General features: G+C 48.3%; 1 protein-coding gene across 1 annotated transcript; it reads right to left on the bottom strand.

Moving 5' to 3' along the window:
• Positions 1 to 7,752: 7,752 nt before the first annotated feature.
• LOC144480441 (small ribosomal subunit protein eS17) lies at positions 7,753 to 17,043 on the bottom strand. The gene is made up of 5 exons (XM_078199872.1): positions 16,977 to 17,043; positions 14,877 to 15,028; positions 13,077 to 13,182; positions 10,763 to 10,828; positions 7,753 to 7,873 (listed from the first exon to the last, which is right to left on the bottom strand). The coding sequence occupies exons 1-5, from the start codon at positions 16,977 to 16,979 to the stop codon at positions 7,799 to 7,801; spliced, it is 402 nt and encodes a 133-aa protein (XP_078055998.1). The 5' UTR covers positions 16,980 to 17,043; the 3' UTR covers positions 7,753 to 7,798.
• Between the last annotated feature and the right edge of the window lie 1,123 nt (positions 17,044 to 18,166).

The following is an 18,166-nucleotide window of genomic DNA, read 5'->3' as shown; positions in this document are numbered from 1 at the left end:
AACTTCTGACGTACCTCTCTGTGCCTTACTGTGAACTACTGTGGACTGCTCTGCCCAAGACCACAAGAAACTAAACGGGTAAGCGTTCTCCAAGGCGGCCTTCAAGACACACAACGCAGAATCGCTGAGCAGAAACTGATAGACAAGTTCATGTCACACTGCCTGTAACACCCACCATTTGGCCTGGGCTTGCAAAATCCTACTAACTGTCCTGGCTTCACACCTCTTTAACCTGTGCCTCACCCTCTCCCAACTCGCATTGCCTGTACCTGTAAAGACCTGATTACCTGTTAATTCTAACCATTACCTTGCAATTGAGTCTCTGTCTATATATGCCCTGTTTGTGAAACGTATCTGATGAAGGAGCAGCGCTCCAAAAGCTTGTGATACCAAATAAACCTGTTGGACTTTAACCTGGTGTTGTGAGACTTCTTACTGTGCCCACCCCAGCCCAACGCTGGCATCTCCACATCATGGCAAGACACTACAAAAGGTCGTGAATGTAGCCCAATCCATCACGCAAACCAGCCTCCCATCCATTGACTCTGTCTACACTTCCCGCTGCCTCGGCAAAGCAGCCAGCATAATCAAGGACCCCACGCACCCCGGACATTCTCTCTTCCACCTTCGTCCATCGGGATAAAGATACAAAACTCTGAGGTCACGTACCAACCGACTCAAGAACAGCTTCTTCCCTGCTGCCGTCAGACATTTGAATGGACCTACCTTGCATTAAGTTGATCTTTCTCTACACCCTAGCTATGACTGTAACACTACATTCTGCACCCTCTCCTTTCCTTCTCTATGAACGGTATGCTTTGTCTGTATAGTGCGCAAGAAACAATACTTTTCACTGTATGTTAATACATGTGACAATAATAAATCAAATCAAATCAACTAGAAAATAAGAGTAGGGAGGTTATGATGGAGCTGTGTAAAACATTAGGCCACTGCTGGAGAACTGTGCGCACTTCTGGTCATTATACTACAGGAAGGATGTGATTGAACTAGAGAGGGTGCAGAGGAGATTCACCAGGATGCCGCCTGGGCTGGAGTGTTTCAGCTATGAAGTGAGGCTGGTTAGGCTGGGGTTGTTCTCCTTAGAGCAGAGAAGGCTGAGGATGGACCTGATTGAGGTGTACAAAACTATGAAGGACAGAGACAGGGTGGATAGAAGGGCACTGTTCCCCTGAACTGAGGGGTCAGTAACCGAGGGGGGGGGGCATAGATTTAAGGCAAGGGGCAGGAGATTTAGAGGAGATTTCAGGAGACACTTTTACACCCAGAGGGTGGTGGGAATCTGGAACTCACTGCCTGTAAGGGCAGAAGAACCGGGAACCCTCACAACATTGAAGAAGCATTTAGATGAGCATTTGAAACGCCGTAGCATTCAAGGCTATGGATCAAGCGCTGGATAATGGGATTAGAATAGGTGCTTGATAGCTGGGGCAGACACAATGGGCCGAAGGGCCTCTTTCTAATATGAACCAGTGGACAGAAAGCTACACAGGACTGGGATGAGGCCATTCCATTGCACGGAATGAACCAGGCTGTATTGGGTGCATCAATTGGCATTGTCACCCAGGGGGCAAGTGGGGGCAAGGAAAGGGCATCACAAGGATTCTAGAGCTGAACCATGATTGGCCTGACCAGCATGGTGGCACAGTGGTTAGCATTGCTGCCTCACAGTGCCAGGGACCCGGGTTCAATTTCCAGCTTGGGTCACTGTGTGGCGCCTGCGCGTTCTCCCCATGTCTGCGTGGGTTTCCTCCCACAGTCCAAAGATGTGCGGGTTAGGTGGATTGGCTATGCTAAATTGTTCCTTCGTGTCAGGGGATTAGCAGGGTAAATGCATGGGATTATGGGGTTACAGGGATAGGGCCTGGGTGAGATTGTTGTTGGTGCAGACTCGATGGGCCGAATGGCCTTCTTCTGCACTGTGGGACTCTATGAGCTCACAATTAACAATTGTTTTTGACATTTGTACAATAGTGCACTGTTTACTAGTCTGATACCCTGGATAGGGGAGTTGGCGGTGGGGGGAGGTGGTGGTATCTGATGAGAAAAAGTTAGACAAGTTGGGCTTGTATCCAATGGAGTTTAGAAGCACGAGAGGTGGTCTGAGTGAACTGTCGACCCCGAGGGGGACTTGAGGGAGTGGATACTGAAAGGATGTTTTCACCTGTGGGAGAGACTGGGACAGTTTAAGACGGAGATAAGAATTTTTCCCCCCCTCAGGAGGTTGTTAATCTTTGGAACTCTTCCCGAGAGAGCAGGAGTCAAAGCATATCAGGTAGGCAGGAGTGCGGAGTTGAGGCCACAATCGGATCTGCCACCATTGTCTTATTGTATTCCGGCCTCGGGTCACTGTCTGTGCGGAGTTTGCACATTCTCCCCGTGTCTGCGTGGGTTTCCTCCGGGTGCTCCGGTTTCCTCCCACAGTCCAAAGATGTGTGGGTTAGGTTGATTGGCTATGCTAAATTGACCCTTAGTGTCAGGAGGAATAAAAACCCATAAATATGTGGGATTACGGGGATAGGGCCTGGGTGGGATTGTAGTCAGTGCAGACTTGATGGGCCGAATGGCCTCCTGCACTGTAGGGATTCTATGATTAGGCACCAGGCTCGAGAGGCAGAATGGCCCAGTCCAAGTTATTGTTGGTGTATTCTCTAAGATAGGGGGATTGTCCTCGGAATCATAGAATCCCTACAGTGCAGGAGGCCATTTGGCCCATCAAGCTTGTACCAACATCAACCCAACACAGGCCTAAACCCCACGTATTTACCTTGCAATCCCCCTGACACTAGGGTCAATTTAGCATGGCCAATCAACCTAACCCGCACATCTTTGGAGTGTGGGAGGAAACCGGAGCACCCGGAGGAAACCCACACAGACATGGGGAGAATGTGCAGACTCCGCACAGTGACCCAAGCTGGGAATCGAACCCGGGTCCCTGGGGCTGTGAGGCAGCAGTGCTAACCACCGTGCCGCCCTCGAGATTGAGAAGACTACATTTATGTTCCCTAGAATTTAGAAAAAGTAGGTGGCCAAATGAGAGCTGTAAAATTCAAAGATGCTTCCCTGGTTGGAGAGTCCGGAAAAAAGTTGTCATTCTTAGAATAAGGGGTCAGAACATGTGGGACTGAGGTGAGAAACTGATTCAAGAGAGCTGCAGATCTACGGAATTCTCTAATCAAGGGCTGTGGACACACAGCCGATGAGTGTATCCAAGACAAGATGTGGAGATGCTGGCGTTGGATTGGGGTAAACACAGTAAGAAGTCTCACACCAGGTTAAAGTCCAACAGGTTTATTTGGTAACACAAGATTTTGGAGCGCCAGAATCACCTGATGAAGGAGCAGCGCTCCAATAGCTCGTGATACCAAATAAACCTGTTGAACTTTAACCTGGTGTTGTGAGACTTCTTACTGTGCCCAAGGCAAGATCAATAGGTTTGTGGATACCAAGTGAATTGGAGGACAGTACAAAATGGAGTGAAGTAGATCGATAATCTTATCCAATGACAGATCAGGCTTGAAGGGCTGTATGATTTACTCTTATTCTTTCCTGATGTGATTAACCTCAACATGGTTTATTTTTAAAAGCATGGCCATACCCACCCTCTCTCCAATTTTAACTTTCAGGGCAGGAGGTTAAGTGAGATGATACAGCAGATTCTTCCCATGCACTACACTATTTCCAGTTTCATAGAATCCCTACAGTGCAGAAGGTCATTCGGCCCATCGAGTCAGCACCAACCACAATCCCATCCAGGCTCTATCCCTGTAACCCCATGCCTTTATCCAAGCTAGTCCCCCTGACACTAAGAGACAAGTTAGCATGGCCAATCCACCTAACCCGCACATCTTTGGGCTGTGGGAGGAAACCCACGCAGACACAGGGAGAACGTGCAGACTCCACATTGACAGGAATCGAACCCGGGTCCCTGGCACCGTGAGGTAGCAGTGCTCACCACTGTGCCACCCAGTTTCTGTAATTCCAGTCAACGCCACAGCTGAGACATGTCAGAGAATCTCCTTCAGCTGAATACCGGTTTGGGTGGTGGATTAAATTCAGCTCCTGTCTATAAGTGATGGATAGAACTAGCAATAACCAGGGTGATTTAAACATGGAGCCAGTGAGGTGATTGTTACAGGATATATAAACACTGTTAGGTGCATTAACGATGTGGAGATGCCGGCGTTGGACTGGGGTAAACACAGTAAGAAGTTTAACAACACCAGGTTAAAGTCCAACAGGTTTATTTGGTAGCAAAAGCCACACAAGCTTTCGAGGCTCTGAGCCCCTTCTTCAGGTGAGTGGGAATTCTGTTCACAAACAGAACTTATAAGACACAGACTCAATTTACATGAATAATGGTTGGAATGCGAATACTTACAACTAATCCAGTCTTTAAGAAACAAAACAATGGGAGTGGAGAGAGCATCAAGACAGGCTAAAAAGATGTGTATTGTCTCCAGACAAGACAGCCAGTGAAACTCTGCAGGTCCACGCAACTGTGGGAGTTACAAATAGTGTGACATAAATTCTGATTCTAGGATCGCATGATAAAGACTCAGGAGGAAAAAAGCAGAAATATTTATGTGAAATAGTGTGACATAAACCCAATATCCCGGTTGAGGCCGTCCTTGTGTGTGCGGAACCTGGCTATCAGTTTCTGCTCCGCGACTCTGCGCTGTCGTGTGTCGCGAAGGCCGCCTTGGAGAACGCTTACCCGAATATCAGAGGCCGAATGCCCGTGACCGCTGAAGTGCTCCCCAACAGGAAGAGAACAGTCTTGCCTGGTGATTGTCGAGCGGTGTTCATTCATCCGTTGTCGCAGCGTCTGCATAGTTTCCCCAATGTACCATGCCTCGGGACATCCTTTCTTGCAGCGTATCAGGTAGACAACGTTGGCCGAGTTGCAAGAGTATGTACCGTGTACCTGGTGGATGGTGTTCTCACGTGAGATGATGGCATCTGTGTCGATGATCCGGCACGTCTTGCAGAGGTTGCTGTGGCAGGGTTGTGTGGTGTCTTGGTCACTGTTCTCCTGAAGGCTGGGTAGTTTGCTGCGGACAATGGTCTGTTTGAGGTTGTGCGGTTGTTTGAAGGCAAGAAGTGGGGGTGTGGGGATGGCCTTGGCGAGATGTTCGTCTTCATCAATGACATGTTGAAGGCTCCGGAGGAGATGCCGTAGCTTCTCCGCTCCGGGGAAGTACTGGACAACGAAGGGTACTCTGTCCACTGTGTCCCGTGTTTGTCTTCTGAGGAGGTCGGTGCGGTTTTTCGCTGTGGCGCGTTGGAACTGTTGATCAATGAGTCTAGCGCCATATCCTGTTCTTATGAGGGCATCTTTCAGCGTCTGGAGGTGTCTGTTGCGATCCTCCTCATCCGAGCAGATCCTGTGTATACGGAGGGCTTGTCCGTAGGGGATGGCTTCTTTAACGTGTTTAGGGTGGAAGCTGGAGAAGTGGAGCATCGTGAGGTTATCCGTGGGCTTGCGGTACAGTGAGGTGCTGAGGTGACCTCAGCACCTCACTGTACCGCAAGCCCACGGATAACCTCACGATGCTCCACTTCTCCAGCTTCCACCCTAAACACGTTAAAGAAGCCATCCCCTACGGACAAGCCCTCCGTATACACAGGATCTGCTCGGATGAGGAGGATCGCAACAGACACCTCCAGACGCTGAAAGATGCCCTCATAAGAACAGGATATGGCGCTAGACTCATTGATCAACAGTTCCAACGCGCCACAGCGAAAAACCGCACCGACCTCCTCAGAAGACAAACACGGGACACAGTGGACAGAGTACCCTTCGTTGTCCAGTACTTCCCCGGAGCGGAGAAGCTACGGCATCTCCTCCGGAGCCTTCAACATGTCATTGATGAAGACGAACATCTCGCCAAGGCCATCCCCACACCCCCACTTCTTGCCTTCAAACAACCGCACAACCTCAAACAGACCATTGTCCGCAGCAAACTACCCAGCCTTCAGGAGAACAGTGACCAAGACACCACACAACCCTGCCACAGCAACCTCTGCAAGACGTGCCGGATCATCGACACAGATGCCATCATCTCACGTGAGAACACCATCCACCAGGTACACGGTACATACTCTTGCAACTCGGCCAACGTTGTCTACCTGATACGCTGCAAGAAAGGATGTCCCGAGGCATGGTACATTGGGGAAACTATGCAGACGCTGCGACAACGGATGAATGAACACCGCTCGACAATCACCAGGCAAGACTGTTCTCTTCCTGTTGGGGAGCACTTCAGCGGTCACGGGCATTCGGCCTCTGATATTCGGGTAAGCGTTCTCCAAGGCGGCCTTCGCGACACACGACAGCGCAGAGTCGCGGAGCAGAAACTGATAGCCAGGTTCCGCACACACAAGGACGGCCTCAACCGGGATATTGGGTTTATGTCACACTATTTCACATAAATATTTCTGCTTTTTTCCTCCTGAGTCTTTATCATGCGATCCTAGAATCAGAATTTATGTCACACTATTTGTAACTCCCACAGTTGCGTGGACCTGCAGAGTTTCACTGGCTGTCTTGTCTGGAGACAATACACATCTTTTTAGCCTGTCTTGATGCTCTCTCCACTCCCATTGTTTTGTTTCTTAAAGACTGGATTAGTTGTAAGTATTCGCATTCCAACCATTATTCATGTAAATTGAGTCTGTGTCTTATAAGTTCTGTTTGTGAACAGAATTCCCACTCACCTGAAGAAGGGGCTCAGAGCCTCGAAAGCTTGTGTGGCTTTTGCTACCAAATAAACCTGTTGGACTTTAACCTGGTGTTGTTAAACTTCTTACGGTGCATTAACAGCCAATCCTATCCTGGTTCTTGCTGCATCGCTGGTCAAACCCTCCCTCATTTCCCATCCATGTCCCAACAGCTTCCACCTGGGTTAGATGTGAGCTCCCTCTAGTGGCATCCACGCCAGTTGTCATGAGGCAAACTTGTACACATGGTCACCCTTATGCCCCCCCCCCACCCGCAAGCAGTTTCCTATCACTAAACTAGCTGTACAAACCTTTCCAACTTCTGCATGCAAAACCAAGCTACCAAAGCGTCTGGCACCACAGGAAGCAACTGGTTGAGGAATCAGTCACGAGGGGGCACATTTTTAGGGTGAAGGGGCAGGAGATTCAGAGGGGATTTGAGAAAAACTTCTTTCACTCAGAGTGGTGGTGGGGATCTGGAATGCGCTGCCTGGGAAGGTAGTGGAGGCTGGAAACCTTACAACCTTTAAAATATATTTGAATGAGCACTTGAAATATCATAACATTCATGGATATGTGTACAAGTGCAGGAAAATGGGATTAGTGCGACTTTAGTGGTAGTTTTCTGTGCAGATGTTGGGCCTTTTCTCTGCTGTACGACTATGAACCCTATTTTTGTGCACCATCGAATTCAAGGGACCATATATTAAGATTCAAATCTCAATTTCCAATCTGAACTGCAGGAATCTCTGATTTAACATTCCCCCCAATAAGAATTCCTCAATAAGCAATAACCTGCCTGACGTATAAGTAAAAGGAATAACTCCCCTGTGAGAGTTATAAGATTTAGTAATCAGGATTTACAGTCACTGAGCTACCTGTGAGCAGTCAGCTATCAGCTTGCAGCATTTCATATCAAGCCCCATTCATCACTTCACAGCAATGTCCAGCGGGTCACAAGGGGGATGATCGATCAAGTGGAACGTTAATAACGACACGAACGAGCAGGGCGGTTTTGTCTTTTTTTTAATGAGAGAACGTTGTGGTACAAATAACTTTAGATTCTTGGAGTCCGGAAGGCCATTCCTACCGAAGGCTGTGTGACTTGCAGATTGGACAAGCTGCCAAAGTCCTGCAAAAGAGAGAGGGAAACACATTAAACCCCAGGCAGATAAACACAGGTTAATTCACTAACAGGTACTGCTGAACCAGTAAGGCAACCTTCAATCGAACCGGCCGTCGACAATGCTGTACGCTAGGGGGGCTTGAATTCAATTAAAAATAGACACACACTCACATCGACAATGAAGTTAAAAGAACAATTAATTCTGTCCACTCCACCAGTCCCAGAAAGCCCCCCCAAGACGTTGCTTTATTCTTTCTCAGCATGTGGGGGTCATTGACTAGACCAGCATTTATTGTCCCATCCCTAACTACCCTCAAGAAAATGGTAGCAAGCTGCCTCCTTGAACCGCTGCAGTCCATGTGGTGTAGGTACACCCACAGTGCTGTTAGGGAGGGAGTTCCAGGATTTTGATCCAGCGACAGTGAAGGAACGGTGATGTTTCCAAATCAGGATGGCGAGTGGCTTGGAGGGGAACCTGCAGGTGGAGGAGTTCCCAGGTATCTCCTGATTTTGTCCTTCTAGATGGTAGCAGTCATGGGTTTGGAAGGTGCGGCCTAAGGAACCTGTGCCTCCTGCCCTGGACTTGAGGATAGCAGTAACTTTTTATCTCAGGCTGTGCACACTGGCCAATCTTTAACCACTGCCAACCTTCCGTCTTAACACAGAAGCAATTTCAGAAAACGCAGCCTTTGACTGAAAGTAGGTCAAACAACCTGAGCTCTGAGTCCTGAATTAAATGTGATCTTAATCCAAACCTGGACGTCCTTCATGGGTAAAATTACACAATGTCGGCAATGCCTCTATTTGAGGGAGTGGGAATGAGATGGTAGGGCTTGTGGAACCGGACTGAGCTACAGTACAGAGTAAAGCAGCAGTAAGCACTGCTTTAGTCCAGACACCAACCAACAACCCCATAAACAACGCTCAAAGAAACAAGATTAACTTGACGAATTAGTCTTAATTTAAAACAGTAATGAACCTAAACTTTAAAGTTTATTAGTGTCACAAGGAGGCTTACATTAACACTGCAATGAAGTTACTGTGAAAATCCTCTAGTCGCCACTCTCCGGCATCTGTTCGGGTACACTGAGGGAGAATTTAGCAGGGCCAATGCACCCTAACCAGCACGTCTTTCGGACTGTGGGAGGAAACCGGAGCACCCGGAGGAAACCCTTGCCCTCTTTTTAGGTCAAACCAAATAAACAAACTCAGATGAAGTCAGGACAAAGTAAAAGGGGCAGCTCCCCAAAAGGAGGGGGGAACAGCCCGAACAGAAATCAAAGTACGTAGACACGGGGAAAACGCGCAGACTCTGCACAGACAGTGACCCAAGCTGGGAATCGAACCCGGGTACCTGGCGCTGTGAGGCAGCAGTGCTAACCACTGTGCCACCTCACACTATTTAAAATTAATTGAAGTCAGCACAAGTTGAAAATGGGCTAGATTCCTTGGTTTGAAAAGCAAAATTCTTCCCAATGCCTCAGCATGAAGCGAGCGGAGCGCCAGATCATATTTATACGGAGTTTATCATACACCTCAAACTGCAGTGTAGAGACCTGGAGCGCACTGGATAGACAGCAGCAATCCTGCGCATCCATACTGGGGTCAAACAGGTTTGCAACATCAAACCAATCCCTGAATCTGGAGCAAGCCTGCCCTAACTTCACTGTGTATCTGCATCCCAGACTGGACGGATACTGGACCACCTGCACTCTATGGAGCCCAGGTAACTCTCACAAACACGGCTGGTTCTGCCAATGGGTCTAATCTGAAAACTAATAAACCTTGGGCTGAATACTTGGTAATCTCAGAACAGAACATCTTCCCATCTGGAAAAGTCACGCTGTTGTAGGGAAGGAGATAGAAATTTATAACGATTACAGGAGTACACACTCCTACAACAAAATTATCTCCCAGTGTTGCCGGACTGAAGCACGATGCACTCTGCATTATCGATATAAATGTACAGTTATCTACTCAGCCTCTGTTTGAAAACTCTGAGGCACAAAGACTTTATATTCGGCATGCCCGAGATCTGTCAAATGCCAGATTGGTTCCTGGTGACCGAAGATCACATTAATATGGTCAGTGCAGTAATATGATTGGAGAAAACCACAGCTGTGTGGGCTACTCAACTCCCCCCTCACCGTGGGTGGCACAGTGGTTAGCACTGCTGCCTCACAGCGCCAGGGACCCGGGTTCGATTCCCAGCTTGGGTCACTGTGTGGACTTTGCACGTTCTCCCCGTGTCTGCGTGGGTTTCCTCCGGGTGCTCCGGTTTCCTCCCACAGTCTGAAAGACGTGCTGGTTAGGCGCATTGGCCGTGCTAAATTCTCCCTCAGTGTATCCGAACAGGCACTGGAGTGTGGCAAAGAGGGGATTTTCACAGTAACTTCATAGTAGTGTTAATGTAAGCCTACTCGTGACACGAATAAATAAATAATTGGTGAAAAGACAGGAGTCACAAATGTTCCGAGCCACTATTTCACTTGTCTACTCGAGTAGGATCTAATTAGTCACAGTGCAAAGGAGAGAGAATGTGAAGACGACAGGACATACTTCACATATTAATTCATAACATATAAAATTACATGGAGGAGAATCCCAAATCCTAATGGAAGTCAGAACAATTTTATAAGAATATTAAGTGGGCCATTTAAATGAGGATTTAGTGGCTTCATCCCTCCAACAGCAACAGGAACCCAGCCAACTTGAACCAACGCCACCAGGATGACTTTTCAATCAAGTACACTTGGCATACACGTGAATTCCCTCCACCAGAATATCGAGCGGTCTGCACAGCATCATGTTCCAACCTCTGGAGGCGTTTAGTCTCAACAAACAACAGAGGACAAATTTGGAACACGATGGAACAGCAACCTCCTTGTCACTCACCAGTAGCTTCAGCATCTCCTTGGTATCTGGGTCCACCTCAATCATCTCCTGGTCCAGAGCGGAAACCTGGAACACACGCAGGGAGACAAGAGTTCAGCACAGACCAGCCACACCACCCAACACAATCTTCACCAATGATTCACGCAGCTTGGCTCAGTGGGTGAACACACACAATCAGAGTCCAGGCCCCCACCACTGACCCAGGGCACACACAAAGTATTTGACCAAAGCCTGAAATGACAGCTCAAGCTCAGTTGGACAAAGAACAGTACAGCACAGGAACAGGCCCTTCGGCCCCTCCAAGCCTGTGCCGACCATGCTGCCTGTATAAACATGGCCTCGACGGCACTACAGAAACACAGGAGAGTTCTAGCACACATTCCCTCAACTACATCACTCGGTCACTGATTTAGAACTCAGCTGTGGGATCTTCCTGTGCACTGCAGCTGCCCCATTGACCAACCAGTAACCACAATACAAAACTCAACTGTCAATTACAGAAGCCCTTCCACTCTCTGCGTGAAACAAACTGTACAACTGCTTCCTCCTCCCAAGGGAACCTGGATTTGAAGCTGGCCAGAAATACAAAGCACTCTCCCCATCAGCGCACCCCCCCCCCCCCAGGAAAGTAACAGACACCAACCCAACCCGATTAATCCTTTAGTCACTGGTCACAGCTCAATTAAAGGACCCAAACTCAGCCAGACTTTAACCAATTATACTGACCCAGCTAGAACATAGTACAGCACAGAACAGGCCCTTCGGCCCACGATGTTGTGCCGAGCTTTATCTGAAACCAAGATCAAGCTATCCCACTCCCTATCATCCTGGTGTGCTCCATGTGCCTATCCAATAACCGCTTAAATGTTCCTAAAGTGTCTGACTCCACTATCACTGCAGGCAGTCCATTCCACACCCCAACCACTCTCTGCGTAAAGAACCTACCTCTGATATCCTTCCTATATCTCCCACCATGAACCCTATAGTTATGCCCCCTTGTAATAGCTCCATCCACCCGAGGAAATAGTCTTTGAACGTTCACTCTATCTATCCCCCTCATCATTTTATAAACCTCTATTAAGTCTCAGCTATTGAAAATCCCTGCTGGAGATGAACAACTGACACTTCCACAATTGGACAGGATCAAACAAGGCCAGGGAAGATGTAAATGCAAAACAATTTTCACTTTAAATCAATAAAGTGCAAAGCACAATGCCTGGGGATAAATTAACCAGCATGTCAGGTTCCACACGCACTGCGTGCTGTGCTGGACACATCATCATGTAAAATGGGACGGAGCTAATCGAGAGGCCAAACCTAACCTTCAGCAATCCCGCTAAAGATCTAATCAATGTTTCCCTGCTGAGCTGGTAACTGCGTAGCACGATGTGTTGCTGCTGTAGCTGGCTCCACGATAAAGCTTTGGACACCTTCTGTACACCGTCCACTGGGAAACACGGCTAAAATAAGTGAGGATGCATATCGTACAACTGTCAGAGACGAACATTAACTATTTGTGCTCGAACTCTCAGGTCATGTTGACACAGCGCCTGTACCTTATTGTGGAGATCGTAAATACTTAACGTACACTCGCTCAACCGAGGTCTGAGAGGAGAGAAACTTCAACAATCAATCGAAAAACTGGAAGATTCCAGCAGACTCGGCACTTTCTGCTCACCGACTTCCAACTGTGTTGAGTAGAGTTAGAAGTCTCACAACGCCAGGTTGAAGTCCAACAGATTTATTTGGTATCATGAGCTTTCGGAGCGCATCACTTCCTCAGGTCGCTGATGAAGGAGCAGCGCTCTGAAAGCTCGTGATTCCAAATAAACCCGTCGGACTTTAACCTGATGTTGTGAGACTTCTTACTGTGCCCACCCCAGTATTTCCACATGCATTGTGTAGGCAGCTGCAAGAGGCCACGGGACTGAAGGGATGTGTGTGTGTGTGTGAGGAGAACAGCAATATGATATTGTGCAGCCCAACATCCAAGACCCAGATGAAGGGCAGCAGACAGAATTCATTCTCCATGTTATAACCCACTTCCTTTCGACGCCACAGCGTGAGAGCTGGGCTGGTAAATCTGGAAGGGTGAGCTCCAATCGGGCTGAAGGATCTTCTAAATCCGAATCTAAATTATGGTTCAAGTTCAGAGCGATTCGCTTCATTCCAAGTGGATATAAATCTTGAAAACTACCCTGGCCAGTTCCAACCAAGTTCCAGTCTAAAGTCTTCAAAACGATTCCCAATCTTGCTATTTCAAAGCATTCAAATTAAACCCAGCAGTGAGTGAAGAGACTGAAGAGAAACCCACCTCTGGGACATAGTTATCCCTCCTCTCCCGCTCTTCTTCCTGCAGTTTGATGGAGATGCCTCGGACGGGCCCACGCTGAATACGCTTCATTAAGTGTGTCACATACCTGGGTAAATTAAACACCAGTTAATGGACATTTTCATTGCTGTACCCAGCTCTATACCCACACAAGTGGTAACAAGCTACTAAACGATTCTACGCCAGCTTCCAGCCAAGCTGGTCACTCTAATTCACAGCTACCTCGAGCTCCAACAGTAACAACTGAGCTGAGAGAGAGAACTCCTCTCCCAAGGTGCCAACCGAACTGGATATACACACAACCCTACAGTGCAGGAGGCTATTTGGCCCATCCAGCCTGCACCGCCCACAGTCCCACCCAGGCCCTATTCCCATAACCTCATACGTTTACCCTAGTTGGTCCCCTTGACACTAAGGGGCAATTTTAGCATGGCCGATCCACCTAACCCACACATCTTTGGACTGTGGGAGGAAACCGGAGCACCCGGAGGAAACCCAGGCAGACACGGGAAGGACGTGCAGACTCCACACAGACAGTGACCTGAGGCTGGAATTGAACCCGGGTCCCAGGCGCTGTGAGGCAGCAGTGCTAACCACCGTGCCAGCCCAGTATGTTTTAAATTTCAGATTTCTGCAGCTTTTGTTCTTGTTTTCTCGCTCGCTATGACTCCTATCAACGCAACCTGGCCGCCAATATGTGCACGCGGACTTGCGCTGACATCCACTGACATCACAAGTCAGAGCCGTCGACAGCAACACTGCAAAGTAAAACCAGGTACCACTGTCTTCAAAATGGCCTCCAGCAACTTCCTCCTCCTGCCCAGGGGAGCAGCATCACCTCCTGGTCTCCCTCAGATATACTGGTATAACTGGCCACATCTTTAAACGGAGGTCAGGAAACACGGACACGTCAGATCAGCTTGTGAACCAGGCCAACAAGTTCAGCAGAAATCAAGGAAATTCCGAATTTTGGTTTGATTACAAATCAAATTGAAAATAACACCCCTAAGGGACCCGGGTTCGATATCCGGCTTGGGCCAGTGTCTGTGCGGAGTCTGCACATTCTCCCCGTGTCTGCGTGGGTTTCCTCCAGGTGCTCCGGTTTCCTCCCACACTCCAAAGATTCGCGGGTTAGGTGCATTGGCCATGCTAAATTGCCCCTTAGTGTCCCGGGGTGCGTAGGTCAGAGGGATGAGCGAGGTAAATAGGTGAGATTACGGGGGTAGGACCTAGGTGGGATTGTTGGTGTAGACTAGACGGGCCGAATGGCTGCATTGTAGGGATTCTATGAATTAAACAAAAGTATTACCACTGGGGTGGGGGCGCCCAAAATGGGACGGATAGCTCTTTCAAAAAGTTAGCACAGACATGATGGGCTGAATGGTCCCCGAGTCAAAGCCCAACTAAGATTAAAAGATGATGTTCTACAATTCGCCTCAATACTTCTCTCATGCCCAGTGAAGAAGGGGGAAAGCAGCCAGGGCAGTGTAAGTTTAAAGGTTGGGCAAGAAAAAGATTAGCATCAGATTCCTTTTTCTACACTTGCCTACGCCCTCAGCACGCCCCCCCCCCTCCTCCCCCCCGGGGTATAGAAGCCATAGGTGAATGATTTTCCAGAATTCATTACATTCACACGTGAATAGCAATCACTTTATACAATTATCAGAAGCAGTGTAACAGGAACAGGAGGCAGCCATTCAGCCCCACAAGCCTATCCCATCAACTAGATCCAGTTAGTGTGAATTGGGGGGGGGGGGTTGGCGAGGAAATAAGATTTCTTACCCTGCAATTTTGTTGCGCAGTTTCTTGCTGGGGATGATGGCAATCTCCTCGCAGACCCTCTTGTTGGTGTGGAAGTCATTGCCAAGGCGGGTGTAATATTTTTCAATGATCACTCGGGCAGCTTTCTTGACCGTCTTAGTCCTGACGCGACCCTGAGTGGGAGAGAGGCAAAGTGTTATGAAAGGCCACCCTTGTTCTTCAACTCAATCCAAAAGCAGGTTGTGGAATGAGAATGGTTTGACAAATCATTCCAGCATTCGGGTTCTGGGGCCAATGGAGGCAGTTTTGCATCTCGAGGCAAGCCAAAAACACACAAATGGTTTCAGACCTGTCACAGACTGCCTTCCTGCCAATGCCCAGATTAATAGCTATTTGATGGTTACAATGCAAAGACATTGGCTTCCTCAAACAAGTTGGGCAGCAGCCAGTATAATCAAGGGCCCCACACATCCCGGACATGGTTCAGAGCTTCAGGTTCTTTGGTGCCCAGGTCACCAACAACTGTCCTGGTCCCCCCCCCATGCCAACACTATAGTTAAGAAAGCCACCAACGCCTCTACTTTCTCAGAAGACTAAGAAAATTTGTCATTTCCGCTACGACTCTCACCAACATTTACAGATGCACTATCGAAAGCATTATTTCCAGATGTATCACAGCTTGGTATGGCTCCTGCTCTGCCCAAGACCGCAAGGAACTACAAAAGGTCGTGAATGTGGCCCAATCCATCACGCAAACCAGCCTCCCATCCATTGTCTCTGTCTACACTTCCCACTGCCTCGGCAAAGCAGCCAGCATAATTAAGGACCCCATGCAACCCGGACATTCTCTCTTCCACCTTCTTCCGTCAGGAACAAGATACAAAAGTCAGCGATCAGGTACCAACCGACTCAAGAACAGCTTCTTCCCTGCTGCTCAGACTTTTGAATGGACTTACCTCCTCATAAGTAGATCTTTCTCTACACCCTAGCTATGACTGTAACACTACATTCTGCACTCTCTTCTTTCCTTCTCTATGAACATTATGCTTTGTCTGTATAGCGCGCAAGAAACAATACTTTTCACTGTATACTGATACATGTGACAATAATAAATCAAGTTTTTTTAAAAACACACTCTCTTTCACCAGGAAAAGATACAAAAGTCACATACCAACCGACTCAAGAACAGCTTCTTCCCTGCTGCTGTCAGACTTTTGAAAGGTCCGATCATATATTAAGCTGATCTTTCTCTACAAACTGCGATTAGTACACTGCATTCTGCACCCTATCCATTTCCCCTATGTACTTCACGCTTTGACTGGATAGCACACAAGAAACAATACTTTTCACTGTATACTAATACACGTGACAATAATAAATCAAACCAAACACAGCTCTGTATATAATCTTTCCATCACCTCCTGTACAATAATTTTCAAACTGAAAGCCCCTCAGATAGAAGAGACACATTTGCACTGGGAGGTTCAAACAATATCAATGCCTAACGCATTGTATAAAACATAGAATGAGGCCCTTTGGCCCATCACACTAGTGCCAGCCCTTTGACAGCCTATCTAGTTGCGCTGTCTCCTTTTCCCAAGGTTGATGCAACTCTTTTACATTTACCATCCAATCTGCCTCCATCACCCTTTTCAGGCAAACCATATCAATCCTACAGCATTTAGGTACAAGAATTACCTTTCCCTCTGGCTGTAAGTTTGGATACGAATAGTTTTGCCCCAATTTATTCCATCCAAACCTGCTCAGGGAGAATTCCAGCTTCCCCACAGAGCCGCCTGGACATTTTGCCTTAAAGCTGCTCCCAGCCTGAGTCCGAAGTGAAGCTTCCCCACCTCGGACTCAGCCGGGGAAAGCCCGAGGCCTCCCTCACAGGCCGCCCCCTGCATCTCCTGAACCCTCCCCAGTTAACCCAGGAAGGCACAGCGTCCCCTTCCCCCATCAGCCGATTCTTTAACCGCTCCCCCGCCCCAGCTAATATCGGCGAGTAAAGATGGCCGGGGGAGTTACGGATCGGCCCGCACCGCCGCTGGGAGCCGTGGCGGCCGTTCAGCGGGCGGATGGAAGCGGATTGTCCTCCCAGCCCCGCCGCAGCGAACCCACCATCTTGGTTTCCAACCCAGAGAAGAGAGCGAGGGCTGCCGGGAGCGCCTCTAATGAGGACCCCAGCGCCAGGCTGGCCAGCGCACTGCCTGATTCCAACACCCAGCCATAACCATTCCCCACTCAAAAAACAGCCCCCAAAACCCCCTTTGACCCCTGCAGAGGAGCCTCACACTTCATAAATAAGACTATTATATTTGGTTTGAGTTATTATCGTCACATGTACTGGGACACAGTGAAAAGCACTGTTTCTCGCGCGCTCGACAGACAAAAGTTTATTTATTGGTCTCACAAGTACGCTTACAACTAGATTTTCAAGTTTGCTGATGACGCCACCGCAGTGGGTTGGATCTCAAACAATGACGAGACAGAGTACAGGAAAGAGATGGAGAATCTGTCCGTGTGGAGTTTGCACGTTCTCCCCGTGTCTGTGTGGGTTTCCTCCGGGTGCTCCAGTTTCCTCCCACAGTCTGAAAGATGTGCGGGTTAGGTTGATTGGCCATGCTAAATTGACCATAGTTTCGGGGGGGATTAGCAGGATAAATATATGGGATAGGGTGGGATTGTGCAGGCTCAATGGGCCGAATGGCCTCCTTCTGTACTTTTAAGGATTCTATGAACTGGTGCGACAACAATAATCTCTCCCTCAATGTCAACAAAACGAAGGAGATTGTCATCGCCCTCAGGAAGCATAATGGAGGACATGCCCCTGTCTACATCAATGGGGACAAAGTAAAAATGGTCGAGAGCTTCACGTTTTTAGGTGTCCAGATCACCAACAACCTGTCCTGGTCCCCCCATGCCAACGCTATAGTTCAGACAGACCACCAACGCCTCTACTTTCTCAGAAGACTAAGGACATTTTTTGATTTGATTTATTATTGTCACATGTATTAACATACAGTGAAAAGTATTGTTTCTTGCGCGCTATACAGACAAAACATACCATTCATAGAGAAGGAAACGAGAGAGTGCAGAATGTAGTGTTACAGTTATAGCTTGAGTATGGAGAAAAATCAACTTAATGCGAGGTAAGTCCATTCAAAAGTCTGAAGGCAGCAGGGAAGAAGCTGTTCTTGAGTCGGTTGGTACGTGACCTCAGACTTTTGTATCTTTTCCCGACGGAAGAAGGTGGAAGAGAGAAGGTCCGGGGTCCTTAATTATGCTGGCTGCTTTGCCGAGGCAGCAGG

Source organism: Mustelus asterias, chromosome 29 (assembly GCF_964213995.1).
Source record: "Mustelus asterias chromosome 29, sMusAst1.hap1.1, whole genome shotgun sequence".
Classification (NCBI taxonomy): domain Eukaryota; kingdom Metazoa; phylum Chordata; class Chondrichthyes; order Carcharhiniformes; family Triakidae; genus Mustelus; species Mustelus asterias.
This window is presented reverse-complemented; position numbering and strand designations above follow the sequence as displayed.